Source organism: Solea solea, chromosome 2 (genome assembly GCF_958295425.1).
Source record: "Solea solea chromosome 2, fSolSol10.1, whole genome shotgun sequence".
Taxonomy (NCBI): Eukaryota; Metazoa; Chordata; class Actinopteri; order Pleuronectiformes; family Soleidae; genus Solea; species Solea solea.
This window is the reverse complement of record NC_081135.1, coordinates 37,700,990-37,728,908: the sequence shown is the minus strand read 5'-3', so window position 1 is coordinate 37,728,908 and position 27,919 is coordinate 37,700,990. Positions and strand designations below refer to the sequence as shown.

Here is a 27,919-nt window from a genome sequence, read left to right as displayed (position 1 = left end):
CAAGACGAGACCAAAACTTTTACCCACGGAGACCAATTCAAGACCAGGACTATTTCACTGATTTTGACTCAAAATGAGCAACAATAAAATAATGTCCCCTCTGTTTACAGGTGGGCAAAGCAGCCTATAGATTTTCTTCCTCTATAACGTGAAGAGTGTTGTTGCTCTACACTCTCTCCTGTCACTTGTCTTGCTCTTTTGATAATGTGAGGGACTGATAGAACCACGATGTAACCCCGTTTAATGTGTGTGATTTATTTAAAATGGACTCTGTGTGAATAGGTAGCAGCTGACAACATTGGCAAAAAAAGTGAAATTAGTGAAATTCAAGATGCATTCAAGAAATCTTGTACATTTCATGCTTGTGGTAACAGATGCACCACAAATTAGGTCGTCATTGGAGTAGAAAGATTTGTTTTAATATACTACTAATAGTCACAGTAACTGATTCTAATCAAGTAAATAATCAAATAGCAAATCCAAAACGACGACATACAATTCGACAGAATCCGGCTTAAAAAGGAAATAGCAGCCACAAAAACTGCCTGGATTTGATTAGAAACTCAGTATTTTGGGGTGAATTTGTTTGTTTTCTCCAGATTCAGATTCAAATAAATGCCTTAGAAAAGACTTTTATGTGTATTTGATGCAGTTTGAAGTTATGTCAAACAGTAATATTGTTGATCGTGCTCATATAAGCGTCCAAAACTGTAGCCAAACTTTAGGAAGTGAAACTAAAGTGAGGTGGTAGTCAAGCTTTTAATTTTGGTTGCAATTAGAGATGGAAATACGTCAGTTGTGGACGTTGTTTTGTCTAAATTTTAAATCCCATGTTGTCCATGTCTTACCTGAGACAAAATTGTGTCCAAGACGAGACCAAGACCTTACTCCAGACTGGTTCCTGAGACGTAGACTGGCTCTGAGTTTGACAACACTTTGCTTGATGCTCCACTAAGTTTTCACTTCACAGCAAATGACGAGTTGAACCTCCTGCTGAAGCCTCAGGACTATGTTTTTATGTTTTCATCACAGATCCTGGCAGTTTCGACAGGAGCTACCAGGACAAATCACTCTATAGGACTCAATTTCTCAGACTCTTCTTTAATATTTTCCAAAACAAACAAACAAACAAAAAGTGTGGAAAAACTCTTCTTCTTCTGAGATCGATTAATCTTTTACAATCTCTGTAAAAACAACAACAACACTGTTTTCTCTGTGTCTTCATCCATGTCTTTGAAAGCAGTCCTATAGGTGTACGTGTGGGTCTGTGTTCTGGTCCAGGGTGTCTCACTGTGTTTCTGTCCTGTAGGTTTTGTATAAAGACAGTTCTGCCAAGGGAACTCCTGTGGTGTACACTCCAGAGATGGAGCGAGTCAAAAGGAACCAAGAGAACATTAGCTCGGTACCTTCAGAACCTCTGCTTAGAAATGTCCCTCCTCCTCCTTCTCCTCCCCTTCCACGTTAACCCTCCTCCTAACCGTCCATTCTTGTCCTCTGGCTCTAGAAGTTAATCATATTAATTCTGCGCTATGCGTTTTTTAGAAATGTCTTTTAATACGTGGTGTGCCACATCATCACTGCTATAACATCTCCTCTTGTTCAAACTACTCCACGTCTTCCTCTTCCCCTGCCATCCGTCCACTAGTGGACATTTTGACGTAATCTAATACAGCAGTTTTGTCTGAAGTGTGTGTCCTTTGAAGGCCCATTTATACTCAATTTTCCGTCCCAAACGCGCCTTTTGCATTAGTATGGACGTTTACACAATGCTTCCTCTAGAGGGCAGTGCTGAGCACCAAGTTGCAGGCCTCACCAAACATGGCGACCATTGAAGAGGTTATTTTATGACTCTTCATCGTATTCCTGACTGATTAGACAATTGACTCTATACTGCCCCCACATTTTCCAGTGGTATTGCTCCGTTTCGTCCATCATTGTAAGCTCTCCTGCACAGTGATGGACGAAAAGGCTCCGTCTCTTGGGTGCAGAGTATAAATGGGCCTTTACTCTCTGTCACACCCTTTGTGCTGTAGACGCTAATAACAGCTTCAGCGTGTCAGCTCCGAGCGCTCCAGACGTCTCTGTCCACTCACTGTCTTTGTCCTCTTCCCTGTCCTCGTCGTCCACCAGGTGCTGTACTCCGACAGCTTCCGTAAGCAGGTGCAGGGCAAAGCGTCCTTCGTTCTGGACACGCCCGAAATGAGGCGTGTCAGGGAGACGCAGCGCATCATCTCCGGAGTAAGTCTTTCTTGATGTTGTTGCATCATTGTTGTGTTCATTGCAGGGACTGGAGAGAATTAGCGCCAGGGACAAGGGAAAAATGTAATCCTGGATGTCCCAAAACAACCGAGAAGAAAGAAATCCTGGCGAATTAGAGCCATCGTTTAAAATCTTTTACAAAAAGTGTTCAGAATAAGTTATTATTGGTGAATTTCCATCAACTGAATTGGGGAAAAGCTTTCTAGCTCACCAGAGAAAAATATGAATTACTCAAATGTGAGCTAAAGTGATTTTATTGTGATTTTAGAGCCAATCTCGTCGAGACTGTGATAGATTCAGGTCTAAACAGTCTCATTCTGTCCCAAAAGCGTCCTCAGATTAGACCAATGTGTCCTCGTTCATGAGTTGCATGGACACAATGTCTGAACAGATTAGAGACCGTCTCGTCAGATGACGTTGCCTAATCTGCAGCAGTTTTGCAGTATTTTTACACTAATCTGCACCAATTTTACATGTTATTAGTAAATCAATAGTAACCAGAAGAATCGATTGTAAAAACAACATATTTTAGCATTTTTGTACATTCATATGTTTGGGATGAGGGTTTATCTTTCAGTTTTACCGTCATGGGACAGAAGCGTGATTGTGTCTTGTGTTGTTATCTTCAGGTGAGATACCACGAGGACTTTGAGAAAACCAAGGGCAGCTTCACTCCCATCACCTCTGACCCCGTGTCTGAGCGCGTGAAGAAAATCACCCACGACTACAGCGACATCAACTACCGCGGCATCCAGAGGCGCGTGGTGGAGATGGAGAGGAGGCGCGCCATCGAGCACGACCAGGAGACCACCACTGGTACGCTCACAGTCCAGATGTGTTTTTTTTACTGTGTTCTAATCTGATTCAATTAAGATCAACGTTTATTTGATATATAAGTGAGATTTTGGTCATAAAGGTGTCAGAACATCTTTTTACCGTTGTTTGATTTTGCTGCTGCAGGTCAGTGACAACAATGCTCTGTGATAGCATCTATATCTTTATATATCTGGTCTAGGACCACATATTGAAGTTACAAAAGTAAATTGCTGCCACACATCAGTATCACAGGGATGAGTTTATTGTTAAAACAATGTATGGTTCATTTATAACATGATAGTTTATTGTTAGAACAATATACGTATATTGTTTTTCCAATCTGGGAAAAACAATAAACTATCACATTATTGTTCTTACAGTTCACGATGGTTTGTTGTTAGAATAATATCCAATGGTTTATTGTCTTTCTGATAAACGTATATCGGAAAAACAATCTAATTCAGTTTCCTGTGTACACACTGTCACATAAGCAGGGAAAATAAGTTATTTCAACCTGGTAATAGACACAGCCTAATACGGTTTTTGGGAAAATAAAGACATTTTTTTGACACTTCTAGCTTTTTATTCAAAAGTATTTAACATCTACTCAATTATTTATTTGATCCAAATATAATTTTGCAGTTGAGAATCATAATAACTGATTCTTAAACCTGAAACAACATTTTCATCTTTAACCTTTATGGTTATATTTGTCTGTACAATAGTTTGCTAGCTAAAAAGCATGCTGGCTAGCTTGCAAGCTAACTAGCTAGTTAGCTTTTCAGCGTTTTGACTCAAAAACAAAACATTTGAGTGCAAAAATCAATAAATAGGGGAAAATATATACATTTACAAACAGGATAGAGTATTTTCTTTACTATATTCACTGTATTTAAAATATCTTTAAAACAGCAGTAAATGTTTTTAAATGAGCTTCTGTATCTTTCAATGGATTGTGGTGGATTTGTTTTATAACCTCAGTGTCATTGTAAATTACATTTGCAGATTTATTTTACACGTCAAGTCACAAAATGAGATTTAGTTTTACTTTCAGTGATTATTTACTTTGTTGTTGTTTTTTACTCTGTGTCGTCAGATCTGCGTGTGTGGCGCACAAACCCCGGCTCTGTGTTTGACTACGACCCTGCTGAAGACAACATCCAGTCCAGGAGTCTGCACATGATGTCAGGTCAGATCAGCAACACACTATTGCTTTTATTCAACTTGTGACCTGCTGTGTATTTGCCACAGCAAAAGGATCAGAGGTCAGTTTTCAATCAAGTCTAATTTAATCTAATCTGGTTCTGACACAGTGCAAGCTCAGCGCCGCAGCAAAGAGCACTCCCGCTCCACCAGCGCTCTGAGCGGCGGGGCCGATGAAAAGTCTGAGATGTCCCAGGACGCGACCCAGCACATGTCCCTCTACAGCAACGGCTTCATGGCCTCATCTATGGGTAACAAACAACAACAACAACAACAACAACCACAGTACACAGAGGAGGAGTGTGTTTGTTTGTGTGTGTTTGAAACACCACACACTGTGTGTGTGTCTTCTTTATCTTCAGCAGGTTACCAACAGCAGGTGAAGACTGTGGAGTTGCAGCAGAGGTCATCATCTGTGGCCACTCAGCAGACCACGGTCTCCTCCATCCCCTCACACCCCTCCACCACCGGGGTTAGAACACACACACACACACACACACACACAGAGCTAATGACTAACCCTAAGGCAAGAGTTCTGATCAGATAGAAAAGGACGCCCTCGGTACCAGAACAGGGGCGTCGCTGTCTATCTTCTAGAAGCTCTTGAAGACCCAGCTTTTCCAAGAGCGTCTTCTGTCCCAGCACTTACTTTTTACCCCCCTCCCCTGCACCATCTCCTTCTAAACGTCGATCCAACACTACTTCTGTGTAGTTTATTCTTCTTTTGCAATTTGCTTTGAATAAAAGCGTCTGCTAAATGTTTATATGTAAATGTAACCACAACAACGACGACACCAAACCGTGTGGCCCTAAACTAAAGTCTCTTTCACAATACTTACACTTTACACCTTAGACACCAAATCTGTCCAATTTGAAGTGTTTTGGTCGTGACCGACACATTTCCAGTGTCTGAACGGAAGAACAGACGTGTGGTGGAACATGATTGAAGCACAGACGTGGCTTCCGGGACGCTTCACGGCGGGAAGTCCAGAACCAGAACCATTCAAGAGACGTGACAGAGTCAAAGCGCCATCTATTGTTGGTTGTAGTTTAAAGAGTTCTTCCTCGTGTCGTAACTCACCCCTCCACAAAGTTTTGCGGAAATTGGTTTGGTAGATTTACAGTAATTTACCCAGATTTCTCTTCTTTTTCCTTGATTCTAATCACACTGACTCTTCTGTTTCCCTTCCTCAGAAAACAGTGCGTGCCATGTACGACTACGCGGCCGCCGACAACGACGAGGTGTCCTTCAGGGACAGTGACGTCATCGTCAACGTGCAGTCCATCGACGAGGGCTGGATGTACGGCACCGTGCAGCGCACCGGCAAGACCGGCATGCTGCCCGCCAACTACGTCGAGGCCATTTAAAGACGGAAAGATCCTGAGCCCGCCCACTGCCACACGCCGCGGTGGGCGTGACACACCCACGGGTCAAAAACCAACCCTGTGGTCACAACTGCGGCTTTGTGCAATGTGTAGCTTTTAGTTTCTCGTAGCTCTTATTTAAAGTGTGTTGTCTTTGTTGTTGTTGGTAAATCTGGTGTCGCTCTGACTCTGCTGCCCCCTGCTGCCTGTGGATGTGACATACAGTTTATGTACTTCTGATTATACAGACTACGCCCACGAAACGTTACGTCTAACTGCTCTAGGACGTTTCCGTCTTAGAGAAGTCGGAGTGCTAACGCCAACGTCCTCAGCCACTATTTTGTAAATTTCAAAGATATTTAAATATATATGATTTTGTCCTGAAAAAGAGAGAGAGAGAAAGAGCCGTAGTGGCTCTAACGATGATGAAACTGAGTGAGTTGACAGCTACCTCCTCCACGATTGAAACCACGCCCTCCTCGAGTTGTACGAGACGAGCCTCAGCCTTCCCTCCTCTACACTGAAGGCTGGCCACTAGTAGAACGTGTGTGTTTTGTTCCCTCCGATGATTTAGGTTTTGGGTTGAACGTACGTCCTCTACCTTTGATCAGTAGCTAATAAAGCACACCAAGCTCCTGCAGCTCTGACTCCTGACTCTCATTGTCTCTGTCTCTGTCCAACTTTTGTGTTTTATAGTCGTCCGTCCAACTCTTTTTATCGTCCATGTGAGAGTCGTGGAGGGAGCTGGAGCCAAGCCCAGCTGACGTAGGGAGAAAGACGAGGTCACGGCCCGGACAGGTTGCTGGAGACAATCAACCATTCATCGACGGTTATTTTAGAGCGTCCACTTAACCTCTGCATGTTTTTGGACTGTGGAAGGACACAGGATACAGGATGGTTGTGACGTCTCCAAACACACAGGCGTTAATGCTGCCTCACAGCAGAGGATTTTCATATCTGCCTTGATTTTAAGAACACGGGAGACCGCAGACACGGTGAACTTTTTCAATGTTTTAATCCTCAGAAAACACAGATTAGACGATCCAGTCCAGACTCAGGACCACACACTTAAACCATTTCATTGAGGAGATTCCAGAGATTTCACCGAAACGTGGATGATTTAACGTGACTTCAGTGAGCATGCTAGCTTGCTAGTTAGTTAGCATGCTAGCTAGCCCGCTGTTTAGCTAGCTAGTTTATCAGATTTTTTGACACAAAACATTTGGATGCAAAAATCATTAAATTGGAGAAAATATTTACATTTACAAACAGTATAGTTTTTTCTTTATTACTATTATTTAATGTATTTTCAGGGAGGAGATTCCATTTATACAAATTCTATATTAAAACCTTCCCTATAGAACTTTTCCTCACATTTTAGGCACAAATATCCACAAATATATTTGAGTGACTTTTCAGGTACAAATTTTCACTTGGTCTCTCAAACAACTTAAAAAAAACAGACGTGTTTTTCAAGTGCTTTTTATTTTGAAAATCCTCCAGTGTTGTCTTCTGCTTTAAACTTCCGCAGTGTTTCTTAAAAACTTAAAAAAAAACAAAAGTCCATTTAACGAGTTTTGTGCATGTGAAAAAATGTGATATTGAAAGAAAAAAAGTTATAAAATCAGTAAAAAAAACACACGCTGTAATGATTGTTAATGCAACTTTAAATAAGGCAGCCTCCATAAAGAGATATTTCACATATTAATACTTAATCATTCAGCCTTTTAGTGTTACCATGGAAATGTTTCATCACTAATCTCCAAAAAAAATCAACAATTATTTACATTTTTTTTTAAAGGCAGATTTCTCAAAAACTTTGGCTCAGGACGAGAAAAAAAACAAGAAAGACGATTAATCTGGGAAAAGTGAATCAATAAAGCGTTAGAAAGTTATTTATACGCGTTAGTCGTGAGTTTATTATTAATTTAATGCTTGAAGTGAAAGTCGTGACGGATTATTTTTCACTATTTTTTACATAAAAAGGTCCGATATGCAACTTTCTGCCTCAACAAACATTACTTATGTAAATATAGAGAACTTTTGTACGTTGTTTTTGAGCTTCTTTACACATTCGAGTACCGTCGGAAACGAGCATCTCTGCTGGGATCGAATGGACGGGTTCACCAGACGAGTATGTCTTTATCGCAAGTTCACGAGCCGGGTCGACACATCGTTAATTCCTGCTTAGACTCAGTACCTCGTTATATCACTCTGGCATTTCTGCGATGGCGAGTTCTACGAGTCGAGAAGTCGTGAAAGGACCTTTTTAGTGACATTTGTGACGTCTGTGCTCACGCTCAACGCGCCGCAAAATCATGTTCTGTGCAATTTTTGCAGGAGTGGCGATAGACCGACTTCCTCTCTGACTTTAGTCCAAGCTTTTTCTTGGTCTGTGTTTTGTCGTACAGTTTTTTTCCTTCCTTGTGAACCAAGCAAATCTGGCTAGCCACTGGACACGGAAATGACGTCATGCGACATTATCTGGAGAATCGACGCTGATTGGTTTCCGCGCTCGCTGGGTTTTTTACGACCCTTTTACGTTGAAATTTTTCCACTTGAGCGAAAGACGCAGGAACGTGTCGTGTCTGGTCAACGCTAACTGCGTCTCTTCACATTTGCACATTGATTTGTACGTAAAAACGCTGCGAGTAACATCCGTGTGACCGCAGCATACGCGAGTGTTGCATACTGGACCTTTACTTTTGTCAGTTAGAGTAAAAAAAGTAGAGTTTGTGAGATTAGAAACGTCGCGTTAAGGCTCTCCGCTGCGTTGCGTCCTATGATAGCGATCGATCGCTGATCAGTAAATGAAGTTTGTGGGCGTCGTCAGCTGCGATGTTTTTGCTGCAGCGTGAGCAAACCTGCGCGCTGGTGATACTGCTTCTCTTTGGCCTCCGCGATCTTCTCGCTCAGATCCACCGACTTCTCCAGGAAGTTCACCAGCGACTGTTCGGTCAACAGCGACGCCACGATCTGAGCCAAGCTCACCGTCCACTCCTTCTCCGCTGTGGTGTTCCCGTCTCCGCCTCCTCCTCCCCCTCCTGCAGCGACATCATCACCTGCCGTCACCTGTGTCTTCTTCACCGGCGACTCTGAGCCGTCTCCGCGGTGACTGGCCTCGCCGATCTGCAGCACGAGGCTGGTGACGGTCGCGATCGCCTGGAACAGCTCGTTCTCCTCCGAGTCGCCGTGGAACAAACTGTAGAGGGTTTTACAGAACTGGATAAACTCCCACTGTGGACGAGCAGAGACAGAAGAAGAAGGTGAACAATTATTTATTTATTCTTACAAAAAGTGTCCATCTAGCGCCCACTAGTGACGTCGGAGGAATTACGAAAAACTCAGCTGCGGCTCCGAGACGGACGGAGATCTTCACCTTCTGCTGTAGAAGACGTTCCAACGTCCTTATCTCGTTCTATAAGTTATATTCTGTAAATCTCGTCTTTTAACGCGCTACGTGTTCGGACTAAATGCGACTTTTCTGATATAAATGTCAGCCGTGATTTAGATTTTGCGATAGAATTTCTTTTCAGTTTTGAGTGAAGCTTTTAGTTTAATTTGTAGATTTAAAAACAAAACAAAGCTGTTACTTCATAAACATTAATATTCTATGCGACGCTAAGATAAGAAATATTTACAATTACTACAGATTTTCTGATTTGCTTCTCCTCTTGCTGCGTTTCAAATTGCAATTTTGCTCGAGAAGAGATGGTTTTTAAGCAAAATTCTAAATAAAAATATATAAAAAGGACATTTTACAGCAAATGTTCCTCAACATTTTGCCGGTTTTAGCTGTTAGAATATAAAAAAATGTCCCTTTTCCTTAATTAGTTAAATACATTTGATAGAAACTGAAATGAAGAGGTTTAAATGCTTATAGTTACTAATTATTAACTTCAGACTGCTTATCGTAAACATTTGGATGTATAATATTGTGTTTTATGTCGTTGACCTGGTTCATGAGCGGCAGAGGTTGGTCCACGTCCTTCTGCTTCTCTTTGGCCAAATCCTTCAACATCTGCTTCAGCTGCTCCTGGAAATCTTCTCTTTTCACTTCACCTTCAACATCTGCAACCACAGCAGCCTCCGTCACCAACACAAACAAACAAACAAACAAACAAACAAACAAACAGAAAACAGAAAGTGTGTGTGGAACGGACCAGAGGGTTTATTGACGTAGAGCGGTCTGTTAGTGGACAACAGGGGATTCTTCATCAGGGACGGGTCGTCCTCGCTCTCAATCAGAGCTGCACACACACACACACACACACACACATGCGCGCTGAGGTTAATGACCATATTTAAAGGGACAGTCTGGGTTTCTTGAAGCAGCTTTGAACAAAAAAAAACCACTAGATTGTCTTTTCTGGCTGGAAACACAAGTTTGTAAAGCCGTCGCTTTTCTGCACCAAATCCCATGAAAACAAATCTGCATTTTAAGCTCACGGGAACACAGAAGCTAATGGTCCACTGCTGCCTCGTGTGGTCAGTTTAAGTCACTGAGGTGAATCCAAATAACAGACTTCACGCACAGAAGTCACAAAATCACACATTTCATGTTACAAACGGAGGCAGAAGTGCTGTGATGTTTTCTCTGTGGGAGAGTGAGTGAGTTTCAGGTTGTAAAAGTGTTGTTGAACAACAAGAACATGTGGTAAAAGTCTTTCTGATGTGATGTAGATTATATCATGTGAACCTTTGGTCAGAGGCTGAAATCAGGGTTTTTTCAGCTGAATGTAACTCACTGATCAAACACACAGCTTCAAAAATGGGTTGTCATGGTGATATCAGAAAGAATAACCTGGTGGGATGTGGAGGCGATACAGCAGCCGTATCTTCACGTTCAGCTCCTCACAGTACAACGTGTCTGAAACATGAAAAAAGATGGTTTTCATCTTTATTTATTTATTTTTTAAAAGGTCACGCCTCCTCCTCCTCCTCCTCCTCCTCTTCCTCCACTTACCCAGCCAGCCCGCGAACTCCCTGAAGGTGACCAGGTTGTCCCGGTCCTGGTCCAGCAGCGTGAAGGTGCGGTTGGCCACCGTGTCCGTGTGCTGGTTGGACTCGCCGGGCCACGGCACCAGGAGCCCGTACAGGCTCTTGAACTGGGGCCGGTCCAGCCGGTACTGACGCTCCAGGTACGAGCGGCCGGAGTCCATGTAGCTCCATGCCGCCGCCTCCGCCGCCGCCGCCGAGCTGCTGTCGCCCCAGTACAGACTGATGAAGTGCTCCGTCTGCAGAGAAGGAGGAGGAGATGATCAAGTCTGAGGATGGAAGGAGGAGGAGGAGGAGGAGGAGCAGATACTGTACCTTAAAGAGGTCGTAGATGTCGGACAAGTTCTCTGAAGAGATGGAGACGTCTGGAGTCACCAGTCTTAACTGCACGGACGCAAACAGAAACAAGAGATGGTCTCAGATGTTCTTTAAGTTTAGGCAACACTTTAACTTTAACTTTACTTTTTAACGTTTTATAATCGTCTCTGAAACGTTTTCATTCTCACAGCGTTTTCTTTGGTCGTGTCCTCGTGAGCCTGCAGGACTCGGATTCTGTGTCGACAGCGAAGTCTCTCGATCTGACGCACGGTCAGGTCTCCGAATTTCTGACGACGGGAAACACAAACAGCACAGAGTCATGTGACGTGACGCCGACGGCAACAGAAACAGGAAACCGACTGCATGTGAACCTGCGCGTCACCTCGTACGACTCGTTGATGAGGTCGGTGATGTTTATGTGTCCCGCGGCGGGGACGTCGTCGTCACCGTGGCTGCTCTGCTCTGCAGCAGGCGGAGAGGACGGAGGACGAGGCGACGCTTCACTGTCCACCTGCTCCAGGAAACTGGAATTATATCAGATTATAAATTTAATGTAAGAGGAAAAAATCTCATTTCATTCAAGATTTATCTTCCATTTATCAGAGAATATTAGTTTTTTCTCCAGACTCTCAGATTATTCTGAGGCTACAAAAATCAAAACTTTTAATTTTTTAAGGGATTAAACTCTCAAACAAACATACTTAAAGGTCCAGTGTGCAACATTTAGGTGAAAGTATTTCAATTTGGAAAAGAAAACTTTATTATATAAAAAATTATATCTTTAAAAGACTTTTTACAATGTACAATCACATGAATGTATGTAATGTATGTAATTGTTGTTTTTCATGTTGTGTTTATATCAGATGTGGCTCTTCACCATGTTTTTATCTATTATAGAACTATTAACTATTTATAATAAACAATAACGGGCCGAGTACTGAACCTTGTGGGACTCCCTTTTGTGCTAAAAACTGCTAAATGTTGCACACTGGACTTTTAAAGATCATATTTGAGTTGCTCACTGTCCTGAAAAACACTCCGATCTTAGACTGTTTATAAAAAAAAAAATCAAACTGTTAAGTTTCAAGTTTCCGAAAGTTCTGAGGCTAACCAGGCTCCTATTGGACGATACCAGCTGTCAATCACACTGGTGTCCAATCATATGCGTCTACTTCCTCTAAATGTAAACATAAGTTTCAAACTTTACTTAATGTTCTATTGAAGAAGAGCTAAAACTAAACAGGTTTACAAACAGTATAAACCAAGTAAGGATCGCCCCCTAGTGGCTAACTGCTACTTCTATCCTCCTGTGTTCTCTTCTCTTCGCATCAAAAGACTACATCAGCATTAAAACCCAGTCTCTGGTTCAGGTCTACCTGGTGAGGATCATCAGGGCCTGTCCATCGTCGGTGCTGGCCGAGAGCAGCGCGGCGTTGGCGTCGAGGACGGCTAATCCCAGCTGCAGGACGGCCTTAATCCCGTGGAAGAAGAAGCAGTCGACGACGCGCACGGCGCTGTGGAAGGGCAGCACGCTGAGGAAGAGCGTGAGGAACCACGAGAGGGAGACCGACGACAGGGACGACAGGTCCGGCACGTGCTCGGCCAGCTCGGGCAGACGCTCGCGGATCAGCTCCTCGAAGACCGACTGGTCCACCTGAGCTCCTGTAGGACAACACACACACACACACACACACACACACACACACACACACACACACACAAACCTGTTTGTATATCTTAATGAGGGCACATCATAGACATAATGCATTCCCCTTACCTTAACTTAACCCTAACCCTAAAACCAGGTCTTACCCCTTAAAAAAAAAGCCCTTTAGTTAAAAATATTCAAAATGCTGCAAATCTAATTTAAAGTTTATATAATGCAGCAGTTTTAATAGAAGTTCTTGTGTTTTGAAATAAATTTAGTGTAAATTTATAAAAGATGGCGACAATGTTCAGCGTCATGACGTTTAAAGTGTCCATTTATTTAAAGGTTCACGTTTATAAATGAATAAATAACTTAAGGAAGGACGTAACATTTAAATAAGTATTTTGTATTCATCCGATTAAAATGACTGATCTGAATAAACTGGAAATGATATTGTTTTGTCTCATCTTGAACTTTAAAATGCTGTTTTTCACAAGTTGGCCACTAGATGGCAGCAAACGGTAGTCTTTCAGTGTGAATGCTGTGAATTAAACCTGCTAAAAGAAACACCACTATCTGTCCATTAACATGCAAATTATTATTTTAACATCATAGATAAATAAGCTTAAGAGACTAAACAACTATTTTCTTTTTCTAAAACTGTAGAACAATATGTAGATCCAAAAACAAGGAAAAAATGTTATGTTCCATTGAAACCATCATGATTATCCACTTTTTCCTTCTTTAAAAACGTATTTACTCACACAAATGCTGAGATTTAATGTTAAAAATAAACGCTAAAGCGACTTCGGCCTTAATATCTTTGTAAGTGTTTGCATACAAACACAAATCACTGCAGATGAGAACGCGGCTGCAAACGTCTGGACATTAAAAAGGGGAAGAGGAAATTGTTTGAAACGCACGTCGCGCGGCTCATAAACATCCCGCTTCACAAACACAGGAAATAAGGCTTTGTTTTATCCAGGTTCAAAATAAGGTGATTTCTTTTTCTCACCTCATATAAATGGTTTCCCGTAGAAAACAACAACCAACACTGACATATGAAATATTCTCCTGCAGTCTGCGATACTTTAACATCACGTTTGTCACTTTTTCTCATCGTTAAACAAACGTTTTTAATAAGAGATTTAAGTCGTTGATCCACTGCTGCCTCTATTTTGTTTAAGTTTAAATGTTTAAATGTATTTTCTTGTGAATTCTGTTTAAAATATTTACTTTGGATTAATCTAAGTGACACAAATTTAGTGAAAATTGCCGTCTTTTTCTATGGACTTTGGTTCAAAGAGAGTGAGTGGTCTACAAACTAAAGCAAAAGTCTGTGTTACGATGACTTAAAGCAGCAAAGACGGGCAAAGCGCAGAGTCTGAAAGTATAGCCGTGATTGTGACCTCCGCTCACTGACCTATGACCCTGCGGTTAAAGTAGTCGGGCAGCATCCTCTCACAGACGGCCACCAGCAGCCAGAACGCTTCCTCCTCTTTGGCGTAAAGCAGCAGAACCGACGCCAGGATGTTCATCGACTGGAGATTCAACAAACACACATTTAAATGAACTGTAAATGATGTCGTGTTTAGCCTGAGTTCCCGTTTAAAAGACAATAATCTGGCTATATAACACTTTATTCTGTCTTTAAATGACAAACACAAATGTATTTTTATTTATTTCAAAATATAAGTACATGGAGTTTGACTGGAAAGAGAAAAAAAGATCTCTTAACTTCATAAAAGGAAGTTTGTGTGAACTCTCTGCACCAAACTCTTTTCATGTGTTTTCTTGTGACTTTGGTGTTTATTTGGATTATTATCAGTGACACAAAGTGAACACACGAGGCAGCAGCAGCAGACCAGCAGCTCCTGTGTCCCCGTGAGCTAAAAATACTGTTTTTGTCTTTTATGGACTTTGGTGCAGGAGAGCGAGAGGTTTCCAAGCTCAACTGGGAGGTGAAGATGCTCCGCCCGATCTCACCTGACAGTATCCGATCTTCGGGTTGCGATGAGCGTAGGCGGTGAGGACGCGTCGGAGCGCTGCGATGCCGGTGGGGTTCTGGAAGGCCGGGTGGTCCGGCAGCGAGCGGTGAAGGTCCCGCTCGATCTCGTCTGTGGCGAGGGTGCTCTGACCCATGGACGTCTGCACCAGGTTGGTGTAGTAACCCTGATGAGACTCCAGCTCTGAGGACGCGTCTGCACACACGCACGCACACACACACACACACACACACACGCAGAGAGAGTGAGACAGGGATTCACTTCCTGTAAAACATCTTTAAATGATCAGTATTTCCTCTGAGAAAAATCCTAGTTCCTCAACAGGTTTTGGTTCATGGTTTTCAGTTTGACAGCTGAAGTGAGACAGAGATTAAAAAAGTACAAGAAAAGTAAAAGAACAAAGTTAAATGTTCATCTCATTTATTCTCAAATTAAGATTCACTAAACAGCAACATTACGTTTAAATAAGAACAACATGTAGATTAAGTCTATATATCTTAAGTAATCTATTCTATTTCCCAGTTATAAATCATAAACTTGTTTGAACTCTTTATCTGTACCAAAAAAAAAGACATTTTTGTTTTACTCAAATAAGGAAGTAGTGAAATGCGTCTACTTCCTGTTCCGACAGGCTACTTCCTGTCTAAACAATTTACAGCTTTCATTTTTACGGCAGGTAACGAGCACAACTGTCGTGAAACATTAGCCGTAACAGGAAGTAGCCACGCTTTCGCATGTGTGTAGAATAAATCGTAGTTTTCAGTACGGAGCAATATAAGATGGCTGCTCCAGCCATGGTGGGTAAGCTAGCTGTAATTTTTTGTTGTTGTTGTTTTTTAACTGTTTTTGTGTCGTACACACAATGCTAACCCACTGGTGTCTGTGTTATTTTGCTAGTTACCTTTTACAAATAAAATGCCACATACCAACTAGATTAGTTAGTTTAATTAGCAAAGCTAGCTGTAATGCTAATATTAGCTGAGTAATAAGGTTAAAATAAGTGAGTTTAATTAATTAAAACAGTAAAAACTTGAATTAATTTCTAAGTCTTTGTAGTAATTTGTAGGGTATGCTGCCACAGATAGGTTTCACTTTTCAGAGATATTTTTTAGAGAGTATTAGCTGTAGCATGCTGCTAGCTCCGGTCACAGGTTTACTGTTTCTAGACAGTTTTATCCCACAGTGTAGTGCTATTGTGTGATATTTTATGTATTTGTATAGTAATATGGTTAACACCTAGTGTATTTGAGGATACATAAATGTTTAATTATGGTCTCATTTTGTAATATTTTTCACTTGAAGTGTCTTTATTGAAGGACTTTAAAGTTTTGCACACATTCACCGTCGAATATCCGATTTAAATATCCCAGTTCCGATTTAAGAGGCAACCGGAACACGTTATAAGCTCACCAGAGAGTGTCATCCACAGCTCCCCTCGCAGCGACTCCGGTATCCCCATGGCGACGAGCCTCTGGATCTTCTCCGTGCGGAACATGTGGACGCCGCGTCCGAACTCTGAGAAGTGATTGTCCCACAGCTGCTCCTTCACCTGCTCCATGCTCTGACGCAGCAAACACACACAGGTAACACACACAGGTAACACAAACAGGTAACCCTCAACATGCTGCTGTTATTGCTCTGTAAAAAACACACACAACGGTGTTTGTTTGTCTTACCTTGCTGCCGTTGGCTCCCGGTGGTTTCTGGTGGAAGGCCGTCATCAGCGCCTCGCTGTTGATGGTGTTGCGTAGAACCTGCTCCTCGATCTCCTCCTCGTCTGAAAAGCCAGTGTCGTAGTAGAAGGTGTAGTAGGGAGTCGGCGAGCCCTGAGGAAATGAAAAGAGAGTGAGCGCACAACCGTGCAGAATTATTGGATTTTCTGTGTTCCTATTGAGGTCTTTTTTAATCCACAAATTAAAAACGCACATAAAATCAAGCCGATGGTGAGTAGTAGCAAGATTCTATGTCATTTTCCAGTAGAACAATCTCCCTAATGCTTCTGAAATCCTGAAAACTCGTCTCTTTCTAGAATACATCGTCTCTAAAAATCTCTTAACACCACTAACTTATTAACTTTAACTTGTTTGGAGCAGAATTTTTCATATGAGGGTTCACTTTTCAAAAACAACAAACTACTATGAGCTAATTAACAATATAAATCACAGCAAGGGTCAAATTTGTGATAAAAAAATATTGCGTTTCTAAAAAAAAAATACAGGTACTGGTGTGTAAAACACAGGTGGCCCAGTGTTGGCGGAGGTGGGAGGATTTCCTTCCAGTTAGTTTGTGATTTTTCAGCTTCTTAAATGTGAATATTTTCTGGCTCCTCATTAAAAGATCGTACCAGGCTCCTCTTGCTGTCTTTCCTGCTGCGGAACATGGACACTTTCCACTGCAGAGCTCTGAGTCTGGAGTTGAGACTGTCCACCAGCTCGTCTCTGTCCTGCAGCTCGATCAGCTGGAACGCCTTCTTCATGCGGACGCTAACGATGACGGGGTTGGGAAGCGGCGAGGTGCTCTCTGCTTTCTCTATGGACAACACCTGACGAAGTTAAGAGAGGAGAACAGACATTATACATAAAAGCTGTTCTACTCTGATATTATTATGATTTTTAATGAAATCCAAACTATGCAGGAAGTGTGCAGGAAAACAACAGACAATGGAGCGGGACTATTATTATTATTACTGATAATACGACTGCTATTGTTAGCCACAGTAACACAGTGGGTTCAGAGGAAGTGATTACACTTCTGTAAAAGACAAAGCAGAAACAGAAAACAGAGGAAATGGAGGATTAAACAGCGGCAGTGGAGGGAAGAGCAAATAAATGAATAAACGGCAACACAAAGATAAAGTGAACATGAAAATATAACAGAAATTCACATTGAAACTGTTCATTTCTCATATTTCTCCTTAACATTATATGTGTGTTTAATGTTACACCGATGCTATATGTTATGTCACTGTGTTATGCTACGCTAAGTCGTAGCTTTGTTGTGTTATGCTACATCATAGCTTTGTTATGTTTGTTATGCTACGCTAAGTCCTAGCTTTTCATGTTGTGTCATGCTACGCTGTCGTAGCTTTGTTGTGTTATGCTATGCTTTGACATAGCTTTGTTATGTTGTGTTGTGCTATGCTAAGTTGTAGCTTGTCATGTTATGCTATCCTAAGTCATAGCTTTGTTGTGTTATGCTATGCTTTGTCATAGCTTAGTCAAGTTGTGTCATGCTACGCTATGCTTTGTCATAGCGTTGCTGTGTTGCGCTATGCTTTGTCATAGCTTTGTTGTGTTATGCTATGCTTTGTCATAGCTTTGTTGTGTTATGCTATGCTTTGTCATAGCTTAGTCTTGTTGTGTCATGCTATGCTAAGTCGTAGTGTTGTTGTGTCATGCTATGCTTTGTCATACAGTAGCTTTGTTGTGTTGTGCTATGCTAAGTCATAGCTTTGTTGTGTTATGCTGTAGGTTATGTTTTGTATCTCACTTTGGTTGCACTCTACATATTATATTATATTGTTAGTGACATTACAGTACGTTAAAGTTACTTTTTAACTCTGACACAATTATTTGGATATTCATTTTTAAAAAGTTGTCCTTTAAACTTGTGATTTGTGTCTTCTATTGTTGTGAGAGTGTGTGAACATTGTCGAGCACATATAACCAGCCTGTGTGAGCGTGTGTGTTACTGTTTAACTCACTGCTGGCAGAACAAACATGGATTGTTTAACAACCTAAACTTCACAGGCTTCACAGCTGAAAACTCTCAGATAAAGAGTTTCCAGACAAACAGGCTGACGTGTGACTCTGCCGTCACATGTCGTCAAATGCTTCAGATGACATTCAGCCTCTCAAACTCTGAACTATTTACGCAACAACTCCTGGACTAATGAACCAAGAACTTCTTGACTTTAGTTTCCTGCAGATATTTACAGTACTGATGTTAGGCTGGTTTATAGTACAGCACGTGAACTGTCAACACCCCGGCAGGCATAATCCAATTGGTTGGAACTGGAGGCATCATTTGACTCAAACTCATCTCCTCGTAAAACCCGCTGCTACATTTTCAGGTGCTGTACCTCAGTGAGGGGGAGGAGCAGGATGCAGCTGCCTTCCTCCCGGCTGGAGAAGCACAGGTAGCTGTCGGTGGTGTACAGAGTCCCGCTCGTATGGCAGCGTGCGTGCGGCGTCCACACGGAGCAGGACGCCACCTCGTGGAGTCTCTCGCTGCGAGGGAGACGAAACAGAGCGAGGACGTACTCCCTCAGCGCCTGTTCCTCAAGGATTCTGGAGAGAAAGATGAGGAGACCTTCAAGCAAACAATTTGTTTTCCTCAAATGTTTTGGCAGAGGAGGTTTCAGTTTGTTCTTCTTGACTAGAAGTTAAATCTGATTTGAGCCCTAAGGAGATTAATTCACTTTTATTTCATTTTCTCCACTCTGCATGTGACCCAAATCTTTCTTAATTTCTTTGCCATGACCGACACAGATACAGTATTTCAGACGCTGACCTCTTGGTGATGCGTGCGGGCTGCTGCAGAACTCGGTCCAGCTCCAGGCCTTCGCTGTCCAGCAGCCGCCTGAGAGCAATGTCAGCCAGCTGACCTATGACCCCAAATGTCTCATCCAGGTTCAGGAACATAGAGAACTCTCTCTGCCGCTGCCGAGTGTTGACCCGGATCGCCTCCGTCATCAGCCCGGTGGAGACCCGCTCCAGCCGCGTCACCTCTGCCCACGGAATGACGAACTTGACTGAAGTAAAAAAAGAGGAGAAGAAGACCGAGATTGGGTTGCGTTGGATTACGAAAAGTTCAAAGTTTAGTCGAAGTTCAAGTCATCAAAAAAGAGTGGAGTGCTAGTCAAATCCCCTTTACTGGAGTCTGGATCATCGTGAGTCTGACTCACCATATTTGAGTCTATGTTGAGTCCTGAGGGCCAAGTCTTGGAGTCTGAGTCACCAAAGAACTCACCTCTAAGTCGATTCTAAATCAAGACCCTTTCACTGACTCCAAGTTGAGTCTTCACCGCCCAGTGTTTGAGTCAGTATCGATAAAGTCTTCAGTGTCTAAATCAGGGTCAAGTCCACATTTCCAGGGTCCAAATCATCATGCTTGAGTCCAAGTCAAGTCTTGAGTCCCCAATTGTCCCCAAGTGCAAGTCATCAAAGAAGAGTTCAAGGCGAGTCCACATTGGCCAAGTCTTGAGTCCCTAGTGTCAAAGTGGCCATTACTCTGAGACTCTGGATTTCTGATGACATCTCATATTAACCGACCACGGGGATAAATCCCTCTCTGTTCTGTACTTACCTTCCTTCCCCAGCAGGAAAGAGTAGAAGGCCATGTGGTTGATACTGAGGTAGAGGAAGCCCTGCCGAGGCACCCGGCCCTTCCAGCAGCAGCAGGAGTAGAACGTCACCAATTTCTCTGATGACGGGAGGCCAAAGTGCAACTCGAACTTAAGCAGTGCCTCCCTGAACTTCTCTGGGTCCTCCTCCTGGGCGGCCTGGCGGCCCCGGACCTCCTCTGCAATGAGGCCCTACAAAAAGGAGGGATCTGTTTGAAGTCTACAACCATAAAAACACACGTCTAAAACTCTAAAATACACATTTCAGACCTTGACTTTTCCTTTGACAAAGCTGGCAACATCCTCCTTGTTCTCAAACACAGACAGAGAGTGAAGCAGGTTGTGGACCAGCCAATTCCAGTGCTTGTTCACCTCTTCTACGGCAGCTCCTGAAGGACACAAAAGCAAACCAGGGAAGAACTTCAACGGCTGTGGCACATCTGCTCAATCACCTGAGATGAAGTGATGACGTACTTAAGAAGAGGAAGAAGAGTTTTTCAACTCACCACTGGCGATGACCCAGCTGAGCTGGGAGCCAGGAACCTGGAGGAGGATGCGGAAAGGAGTGACCCTGGCATTGGAGTCCAGCACTGTGTCCAGCGCCCCCACAAGGAGACCTTATATTAAAAACCATGAATGTTGATGATGAGATGTAGAGGTTTTTGACTGGAGACATCACAAAGGACAGACAGAGGGGACAGCATGAGATAACTTTTATCATCTTTTATAATTGTGTAATTCCTACCACAACGCTGCTGTGAAGAGGGAACAGACCTTATTACCATTTTAATGAGGTTCATTTAACAACAGGTGGAAACCAGGCAGCTAATATGCTCCTCGTCTCGTCAGTGGACAACTTTTAATCCCACAACCCAGCAGGAAACCCATTTAGAGGCAAACTCTCTTGTGTTTTCTCTACTGTTGCAATCAACTCCACAGATGTTCACGTTACTAAAATTGACCCCACAGATCGATTAAACGTTAAATGAATTCATGCATTTGGATCCTCGATTAGGGACAGACCAAGAACACGGAGACACGCGGTCTCTGAACAGGCTGACGATCTGTCTTTAAAGGCCACAGACGTCACATTTTCGTCTTCACAAACCGCCGCTAATCTGAATCATGCTTTTCAAATAACAACAATTTGTGGTGGAGCTTTAATTCAATATTTCCTCTGTGGAAAAGAAACACACACGCACACACACACGCATACAAACTTTTGACTCTCATTTTTGATTTTTCTAAGGCAGCACTATCAGACATACCAATCTATCGTGCCACTAGCAAAGTGATGAAGGCAGCAAAGATCGCATCTCTGTTCAACGTCATGTTCTCTGTCCTAGTAAACATCATGTCGGGTAAACTGATTAGTCATAACAGTTAAATCAGTACATTATCACATCAGTATATCAGCTATACGACACCAGCTATCTGTTTTTCTACGTCATTATACGTACATTTATTTATGTTTTCCAGATAATTACTTTTCATGATTGTTTTTGACAGAATATTTGACAACAGTCATTCACAGACTAAGCTAGCATGAGGATGGACGTGAACAGACCTACTACTTTGTTAATGAGACACAAAAGCCCAGCTGACGACAAAAAACGTTGGCTAAAAGTTAATCAAACAAACCTAGCGAGCAACCCTAAGAACCAACCTTTGCTTTGTTAAAATGTTGTTAAATGGTAAATGTTTGTTAAAATGTTTTAATGTTGTTAAAGTAAAAATTAACTGAACAAACTGCAGCTACAGTTAGCCAAACTTGCACCTGTGAGGTATGCTAACATGAGGACGGGTGTAGAAGACAGACTCTTGTTTTGTTGATTAAACTTAAAAGTCCAGTTAAATAACTAAATCTAAAGTTAGCCAAACTAAAACCTCTGAGGTCAACTTCCTGTTTTGTTAATGTAACACAATAGTGTCGTTTAAAGAACAGACTTAAGCCAAATTAGGAGGATTAAAGCCAAACTATCACCTGTATGGTAAGCTAGCATTAGGCTGGACATGAACAGAATGAACTAAGATAGCAGGGTGTGAGTCAAACACTGATTTGTTAATAAATTAGATTAAAATTAGCCAAATTATCACCTATGTGTTTTTTTATGAAACACATAATCCATGTTTAAGAAAAGATTAAAAAGCCAAACTGTAATGTGACGTACAAGTGCTAACTGGGATTCTCTGTTTCTGTCCCATCACATTATAACGAGTGAAAGTTAACTTAAATATGTAAATATAAAGAGACAGATATGTTCATGCCATCAAAATGGAAGTATTTGCTGTAAAATCTTGTGTATTTTTTATATGTGTAGGTTTTCAGTAATATGCTGTGATTCATTTACATAATAATCTTAGAAAAGGCTGATTTACCTATTCAATAATAATATTTGGAATTGAAGAAATTGCAGTGGACTATAACCAAATTAACTATATATATATATATATATATATATATATATATATATATAAGATTTAGTAAAATGTGGTTTTCATTTATTGAGACATGAAGTGAAAAAGTACAGTGAGTCAAACATTTAATATGAATTAACTCTGCAATGAGGAACCTGACACTGTGTCATCACAATGGGATTCACTGAAGGTTTTTATGGTCAAAACAACTTTGCAACATACTGTATGTTCCTTGTTCTTTTCTTTCTTAATGGATATAAAACTTTACAATAGAGTGCATTATAAGCCAAATATAGCATCAGCTACAAGCAGAGGTTTCACAGCGTACACATATACATATATACATATATATATATATATATATATATATATATATATATATATATATATACATATACATATAAAAACTTTAATGTAAAGAAAAGTGAAAACCAAAGAGTCACTGTGGCTTTCTGCCAGAAGCCACATCTTAGAGTCAAAGTGAAAGCTGCCTGAAGCTGTGGACGCGGCAGCCTGGCAACACATGACCATCTGTCTGTCACCACAGAGAACACAGACCAGTTTACACAGCTACATTTTCCACAAGTGAAAAAAAAGAGGAGACGGAGAGTCGACACGAATCTCCGACTTTTTGGAAAACTGACGCAGAGACACAAAGGCGACAGTCGACCTCTGAACGCAGTTTTAATGGCCTCAAAAATGGCTGTGTTATGTTTTAGGGAACATTTCTTTATGTCATTGTTGATCAATGTTTTCATCATAAAATGTCAGCATAATATGGATCAATTGATCTAAGAGAGAATTACAATTCTGCACATTGGCTGTTCTACAACCATCACTATTCCAGCAACTGGTGACAACTGCCTACACTGCAAAGAAACCTAAAAAGTGTAAAGAGTCTAAAATAAAGGTACATAACTACATCTTTGCCACTGGAAACTGACATCTGTAAAACAATCAGCAATTTTAGCAAGTTACTGTCTACTGCTGCATCATTTGGTACATTTTTGTCATTTGGCTAAATCCAAACAAAGTATTTTAAACACCAAATTCATAGAATAACACATGTGAACGTACAGACGGAGGCAGCAGTGGATCAACCACTCCTGTGTGCTGTGATGGTAAAACTGTTGTTTTTCTCTATGGACTTTGGTGCAGTGAAGGGAATAGTTTACAAACTTCAGTTTAACAGTGAGAATAAGTAGATTTTATTCTTTTTTTTTTTAAAAAGTGTTATTTGTTTGTTGTGCAAACACAATACAATACAACCACGTTAAATAATTTTTTAATTTAATCCTTTATGTCCATCCTTTTAGTAAGCTATATGTTTTGTTTTATGTATGAATTTTGACACATTATTATATAACTTCTTGTATCGCTAATTTTACATTTTCTTTACATGTATATTTAGCTTTTATCTCGTATTTTCCATATATAACATTAAAAGGTTATGATTTCATGTGGCCCGCCACCACTTTTTGCTCTTTTTAGACACGTTTTTCATCAAAAATCTGTTACTTATCTGTTATCATATCAAAACAAACCCTTTTTTATTGAAATTCTGTGAAATATTTGTTGTGTTATGATGATCTATGTCAAAAGAAGGGTAACTGCTCGCGTGTAGAAGCACACAAAGTCTGCGTGAGCTTAATATAGAGTCAAATATGTGCAGTAGGTGTGGTATGAAGTGATCAGCTGCAGATGTTCTGTTGCCCAGCCCTTCTCTCCGTACAGTGCACACAGTGGTGGAATAAACAGCTGTTTATTCAGTTTCTGCTCTAATGTAACGCATGTAAACAAATGTGGAAAACTCTGGCGTTAATCTCACACAGCGTGACTGCAGGACTTGACCTTTCACCCCTCTCTCTCTATGGGAACAGTGGGGACAAACATGCAGACAAAGAAGTAAACTTAGGCCAGGAACTTCCTGATATTCTCTTTTACGAGTGGTGGGGGGGACAGAAGACGAGAGACACTGAGTTTTTCAAAGGTGTCCTGAGACACAGCGCAGAGAGGAAGTGAGACAAAGAGGACGAGTTGTAACTTGTAGCTCAGGCGACGACAGTGAGCAGCAACCGTGGTCACGCACATTTGAATAATGGAGCACAGAAATAGACCACTGAGAACAAAAGAACCTGTGATTAATAAGGTTATTATGCATATAGGTTATTCATATATATATATATATACATATATATATATATATATATACATATATATGTATATATGTATATATATATATATATACATATATATATATATATATACATATACATATAAGGATAGTAAACTTAAATGTTCTTCAAACTCAAAAGAGAAAAGTTAAATAAAAGTTTCCAAACTTCTTTATTATATTATCTGCGACAACATCAGATTTTGACTTTACAATATTTAGGATGAATGTGATTCTTTACAATCATGTCTCTATATAAACACTCAAGGTTGTGATATTGTGTCAAACAAACAAAACCTTTAACACGTATTATGTGTTTAGAATGAAATGGATAATCAGAATAATGTAATATTAATTCTGTAATAATAATTATTATTATTCTTTGTTTTGTTGTGTTCTTTACACCTGAGCTTTTATTCATTTCCGTCTGTGGCGACACTTCAGAGCAGAGGAGGAAGTGATGAAACTGCTTCTCTGTGTTGTGGTCAGTGAGTCTGCACAAACTGACTCAGGATCAGCTCTGACCCTCACATCGTGAGGGGGCTACTTTCAGTTGCCATAGTAACGCACACACTCACAGCCTGAGGCCAACCATGAAACTGGAGCAGGGGAATTCCTGTGTCACGCTCACTGGAATCCAGGATTAACAACAATAATCCAGGATTTCACGCAAATGTTAATTTATTTGTTTACTGTTGTTTACCTGTTTGTTACAGTATTGTTCTCATGTAACTCTGCCTGCTGTGTTTGTTTGTGTTGTGATTGTTTACCTGTTGTTGTTGTTGTTGTTGTGTCACCTGACACCTGTCAGTCTTTACATTGTCTTCACTGACTGTCCTCTGCTGTTTATTATGTGTTTGTTTGTTTGTTTGTTTGTTTGTGTTTACCTGTGATCCTGCCCGTCGACTCGCCGTGGCCTCTCCTCCTCTGCAGGAGGAAGAAGTCGTTGCTCCTCTCCGTCACCCAGAGCTTCAGAGCGTTTTTCAGCACAACTTCCTCCGGTTTCAGCCACATTTCTTCTTCTTCTTCTTCTTCTTCTTGTTCTTCCAGCAGCAGCAGCAGCAGCAGCAGGGAGGGACAGGAGGAGAAACCTCCGCCCTCTCGGTCCCAGAAACAGCTGCGGCGGCGGGGTAGACGGCGGTAACTTTCCCCCGCGTGTCCTCGGCTCAGGAGCGGCCTGACGGTGGAGTCAGCAGCGGCGGGTGTGGAGGTTTGTCCATGATGGTCCTGCTGCTCGTGAACAGCTGCAGGCTTTCACACTTCCTCACCGCTGATTCCTCCTCACGCCCGATTTACAGCAGCTGTACACACCACACACACACACACACACACACACACACACAGATCGTCTATGTGTGAGCAGATGACTCACTCTGCCATCAAAGCAACAGATTATTATCATTATTATTATTGTCAATATTCAATAGATTCTCCTACTTCAACAGCTACTACAATGTTATTACTACCACCACCAATACTATCATTATTAGTATTATCAATATTATTATTATTATTATTATTGTTGTTGTTATTAGTAGTAGTGCTAGTACTAGCAGATCCCTAGGAGCTGTTGTAGTAAGCCCAGTAGTAGTGGTAGTAGAGGTGATATTATTTTGTATGAGAAGTCGTGGTTATAGTCGTAGTTAGTGTCATTTTAACAGTTGTAGGCCTTTTCAATGCAGTGGTATTTATATTACTTTATGTTTAAGTATATTATTTATATACTTAGTTATAAGTATGTAGTTAAAAGTATGATAATTATTATTAGTAGGTGTTTTGTTGCATTTGTAGTAATATTGCATTAATATTTGCATTAGAAAAATGCAATGGAAGAGTAGTAGTGGTGGTGGTGGTACTTATTGTAGTTATAATAGTAATAGACCTATTGTAGTAATAATAGTAATACAAGTATTTGTATTCAAAGTAGTTGTAGTACTCAATGTGGTCATATAGTAGTGGTAATAGTAGTATTAGTCACCATTGTCATAAAGTATTAGTAGTGGTAGTAGTAGTAGTAGTAGTCACCATTGTCATAAAGTATCAGTAGTGGTAGTAGTAGTAGTAGTCACCATAGTCATAAACTATTAGTAGTGGTACTAGTAGTAGTCACCATTGTCATAAAGTATTAGTGGTGGTAGTCTTAGTTGTAGTCACCATAGTCATAAACTATTAGTAGTGGTACTAGTAGTAGTAGTCACCATTGTCATTAAGTATTAGTGGTGGTAGTAGTAGTCGTAGTAGTAGTCACCATTGTCATTAAGTATTAGTGGTGGTAGTCTTAGTAGTAGTCACCATAGTCATAAACTATTAGTAGTGGTACTAGTAGTAGTAGTCACCATTGTCATAAAGTATTAGTAGTGGTAGTAGTAGTCGTAGTAGTAGTCACCATTGTCATTAAGTATTAGTGGTGGTAGTAGTAGTCGTAGTAGTAGTCACCATTGTCATTAAGTATTAGTGGTGGTAGTCTTAGTAGTAGTCACCATAGTCATAAACTATTAGTAGTGGTACTAGTAGTAGTAGTCACCATTGTCATAAAGTATTAGTAGTGGTAGTAGTAGTCGTAGTAGTAGTCACCATTGTCATTAAGTATTAGTGGTGCTAGTCGTAGTTGTAGTCACCATAGTCATAAAGTATTATTAGCAGTAGTTATAGTTGTAGGAGGACAATGCCTGTTTGTAGTAGTAGTGTTAGTATACTTGTCATGGTAATAGTAATTGAAAATAAAAGTACTTGTAACAGAAAAAGTTAGATGTATATTTGTATCAGCGGTGGTGATAAAATGCTGCCATTGTGTAGTTGAATATAAACTTCAGCATCATAAACTACAGCTTCATTGAAAACGAGTACAGAGTGAGAGCTCTTTCGTTTGTTTACTCGTCTTCCGCATTTCGCCAACTTTCCCTTTCGCCACTTCCTGCACGGAGCCGCCAGCTGTCCTGTGATTGGCGGAGGAGCTGGCACGTGTGTTCAGGTGTTTTTCCTGTGTTTCAGTCCATTCATTCAAATGGAACAAACTGACTGAAATGTGTTTTATAATGTATTGTATGATTTAATTGTTAATGTTTTATGAATACATTTAAAAAGCCAATTTCTTTAGTTTTTATATTTATTGAAATTGCCAATTTACATGGTGTTTTATTTGTGGTTTATTCTCATTCAAAGTTTGATCGTGTGTGCGCGCGTTTGTGTGTGTGTGTGTGTGTGTGTGGTATTTTATATTGAACAAGTGCTGCCGCCTAGTGGTGTGGCTGACAGTGACAGTCTTTATGCTGCGTTCTATTTGTAGTCCTTACACAGAGTTTCACTTGAACTATTTTTCTTTTCTTTCTTTTAAATTCACTTCTACTCATTTTCCATAGAATTTAAAGGGT

At 41.0% G+C, this 27,919-nt stretch overlaps 2 protein-coding genes across 25 annotated transcripts in view; one reads left to right on the top strand and one right to left on the bottom strand.

The window, feature by feature from the left end:
• neb (nebulin) overlaps positions 1-6,283 on the top strand; it is a 78,629-nt gene extending 72,346 nt beyond the window's left edge. For 20 of the 24 annotated variants that reach the window (XM_058612783.1, XM_058612793.1, XM_058612854.1 and 17 more), the window contains 7 exons: positions 1,310-1,402; positions 2,131-2,238; positions 2,889-3,075; positions 4,172-4,264; positions 4,389-4,529; positions 4,641-4,750; positions 5,473-6,283. In XM_058612783.1, the coding sequence (XP_058468766.1) occupies positions 1,310-1,402; positions 2,131-2,238; positions 2,889-3,075; positions 4,172-4,264; positions 4,389-4,529; positions 4,641-4,750; positions 5,473-5,646 (906 nt within the window). In that variant the 3' untranslated portion in view covers positions 5,647-6,283. The remainder of the gene's footprint in view (positions 1-1,309; positions 1,403-2,130; positions 2,239-2,888; positions 3,076-4,171; positions 4,265-4,388; positions 4,530-4,640; positions 4,751-5,472) is intronic. The other 4 variants (XM_058612773.1, XM_058612923.1, XM_058612914.1 and 1 more) reach the window with 3 other exon arrangements.
• An 826-nt stretch (positions 6,284-7,109) lies between these two features.
• Positions 7,110-25,860, bottom strand: LOC131443368 (TBC1 domain family member 8). Its single transcript, XM_058612936.1, has 20 exons — positions 25,436-25,860; positions 20,464-20,574; positions 20,228-20,346; positions 19,921-20,149; positions 19,126-19,366; positions 18,695-18,902; positions 16,958-17,155; positions 16,290-16,439; positions 16,024-16,174; positions 14,594-14,808; positions 14,031-14,148; positions 12,336-12,621; positions 11,342-11,483; positions 11,148-11,246; positions 10,957-11,025; positions 10,610-10,880; positions 10,448-10,513; positions 9,807-9,893; positions 9,599-9,714; positions 7,110-8,880 (listed from the first exon to the last, which is right to left on the bottom strand). The coding sequence occupies exons 1-20, from the start codon at positions 25,560-25,562 to the stop codon at positions 8,473-8,475; spliced, it is 3,411 nt and encodes a 1,136-aa protein (XP_058468919.1). The 5' UTR covers positions 25,563-25,860; the 3' UTR covers positions 7,110-8,472.
• Positions 25,861-27,919: the final 2,059 nt, after the last annotated feature.

Excerpts from the sequence above, each read along its gene's own strand:
- LOC131443368 (XM_058612936.1), bottom strand. The coding sequence starts at position 25,562 with ATGTGGCTGAAACCGGAGGAAGTTGTGCTGAAAAACGCTCTGAAGCTC. Across the intron at positions 20,347-20,463 it reads CAGCTGGGTCATCGCCAGTG|GAGCTGCCGTAGAAGAGGTG; the intron begins GTGAGTTGAAAA and ends TGTGTCCTTCAG. Across the intron at positions 20,150-20,227 it reads TTGTCAAAGGAAAAGTCAAG|GGCCTCATTGCAGAGGAGGT; the intron begins GTCTGAAATGTG and ends TCCTTTTTGTAG.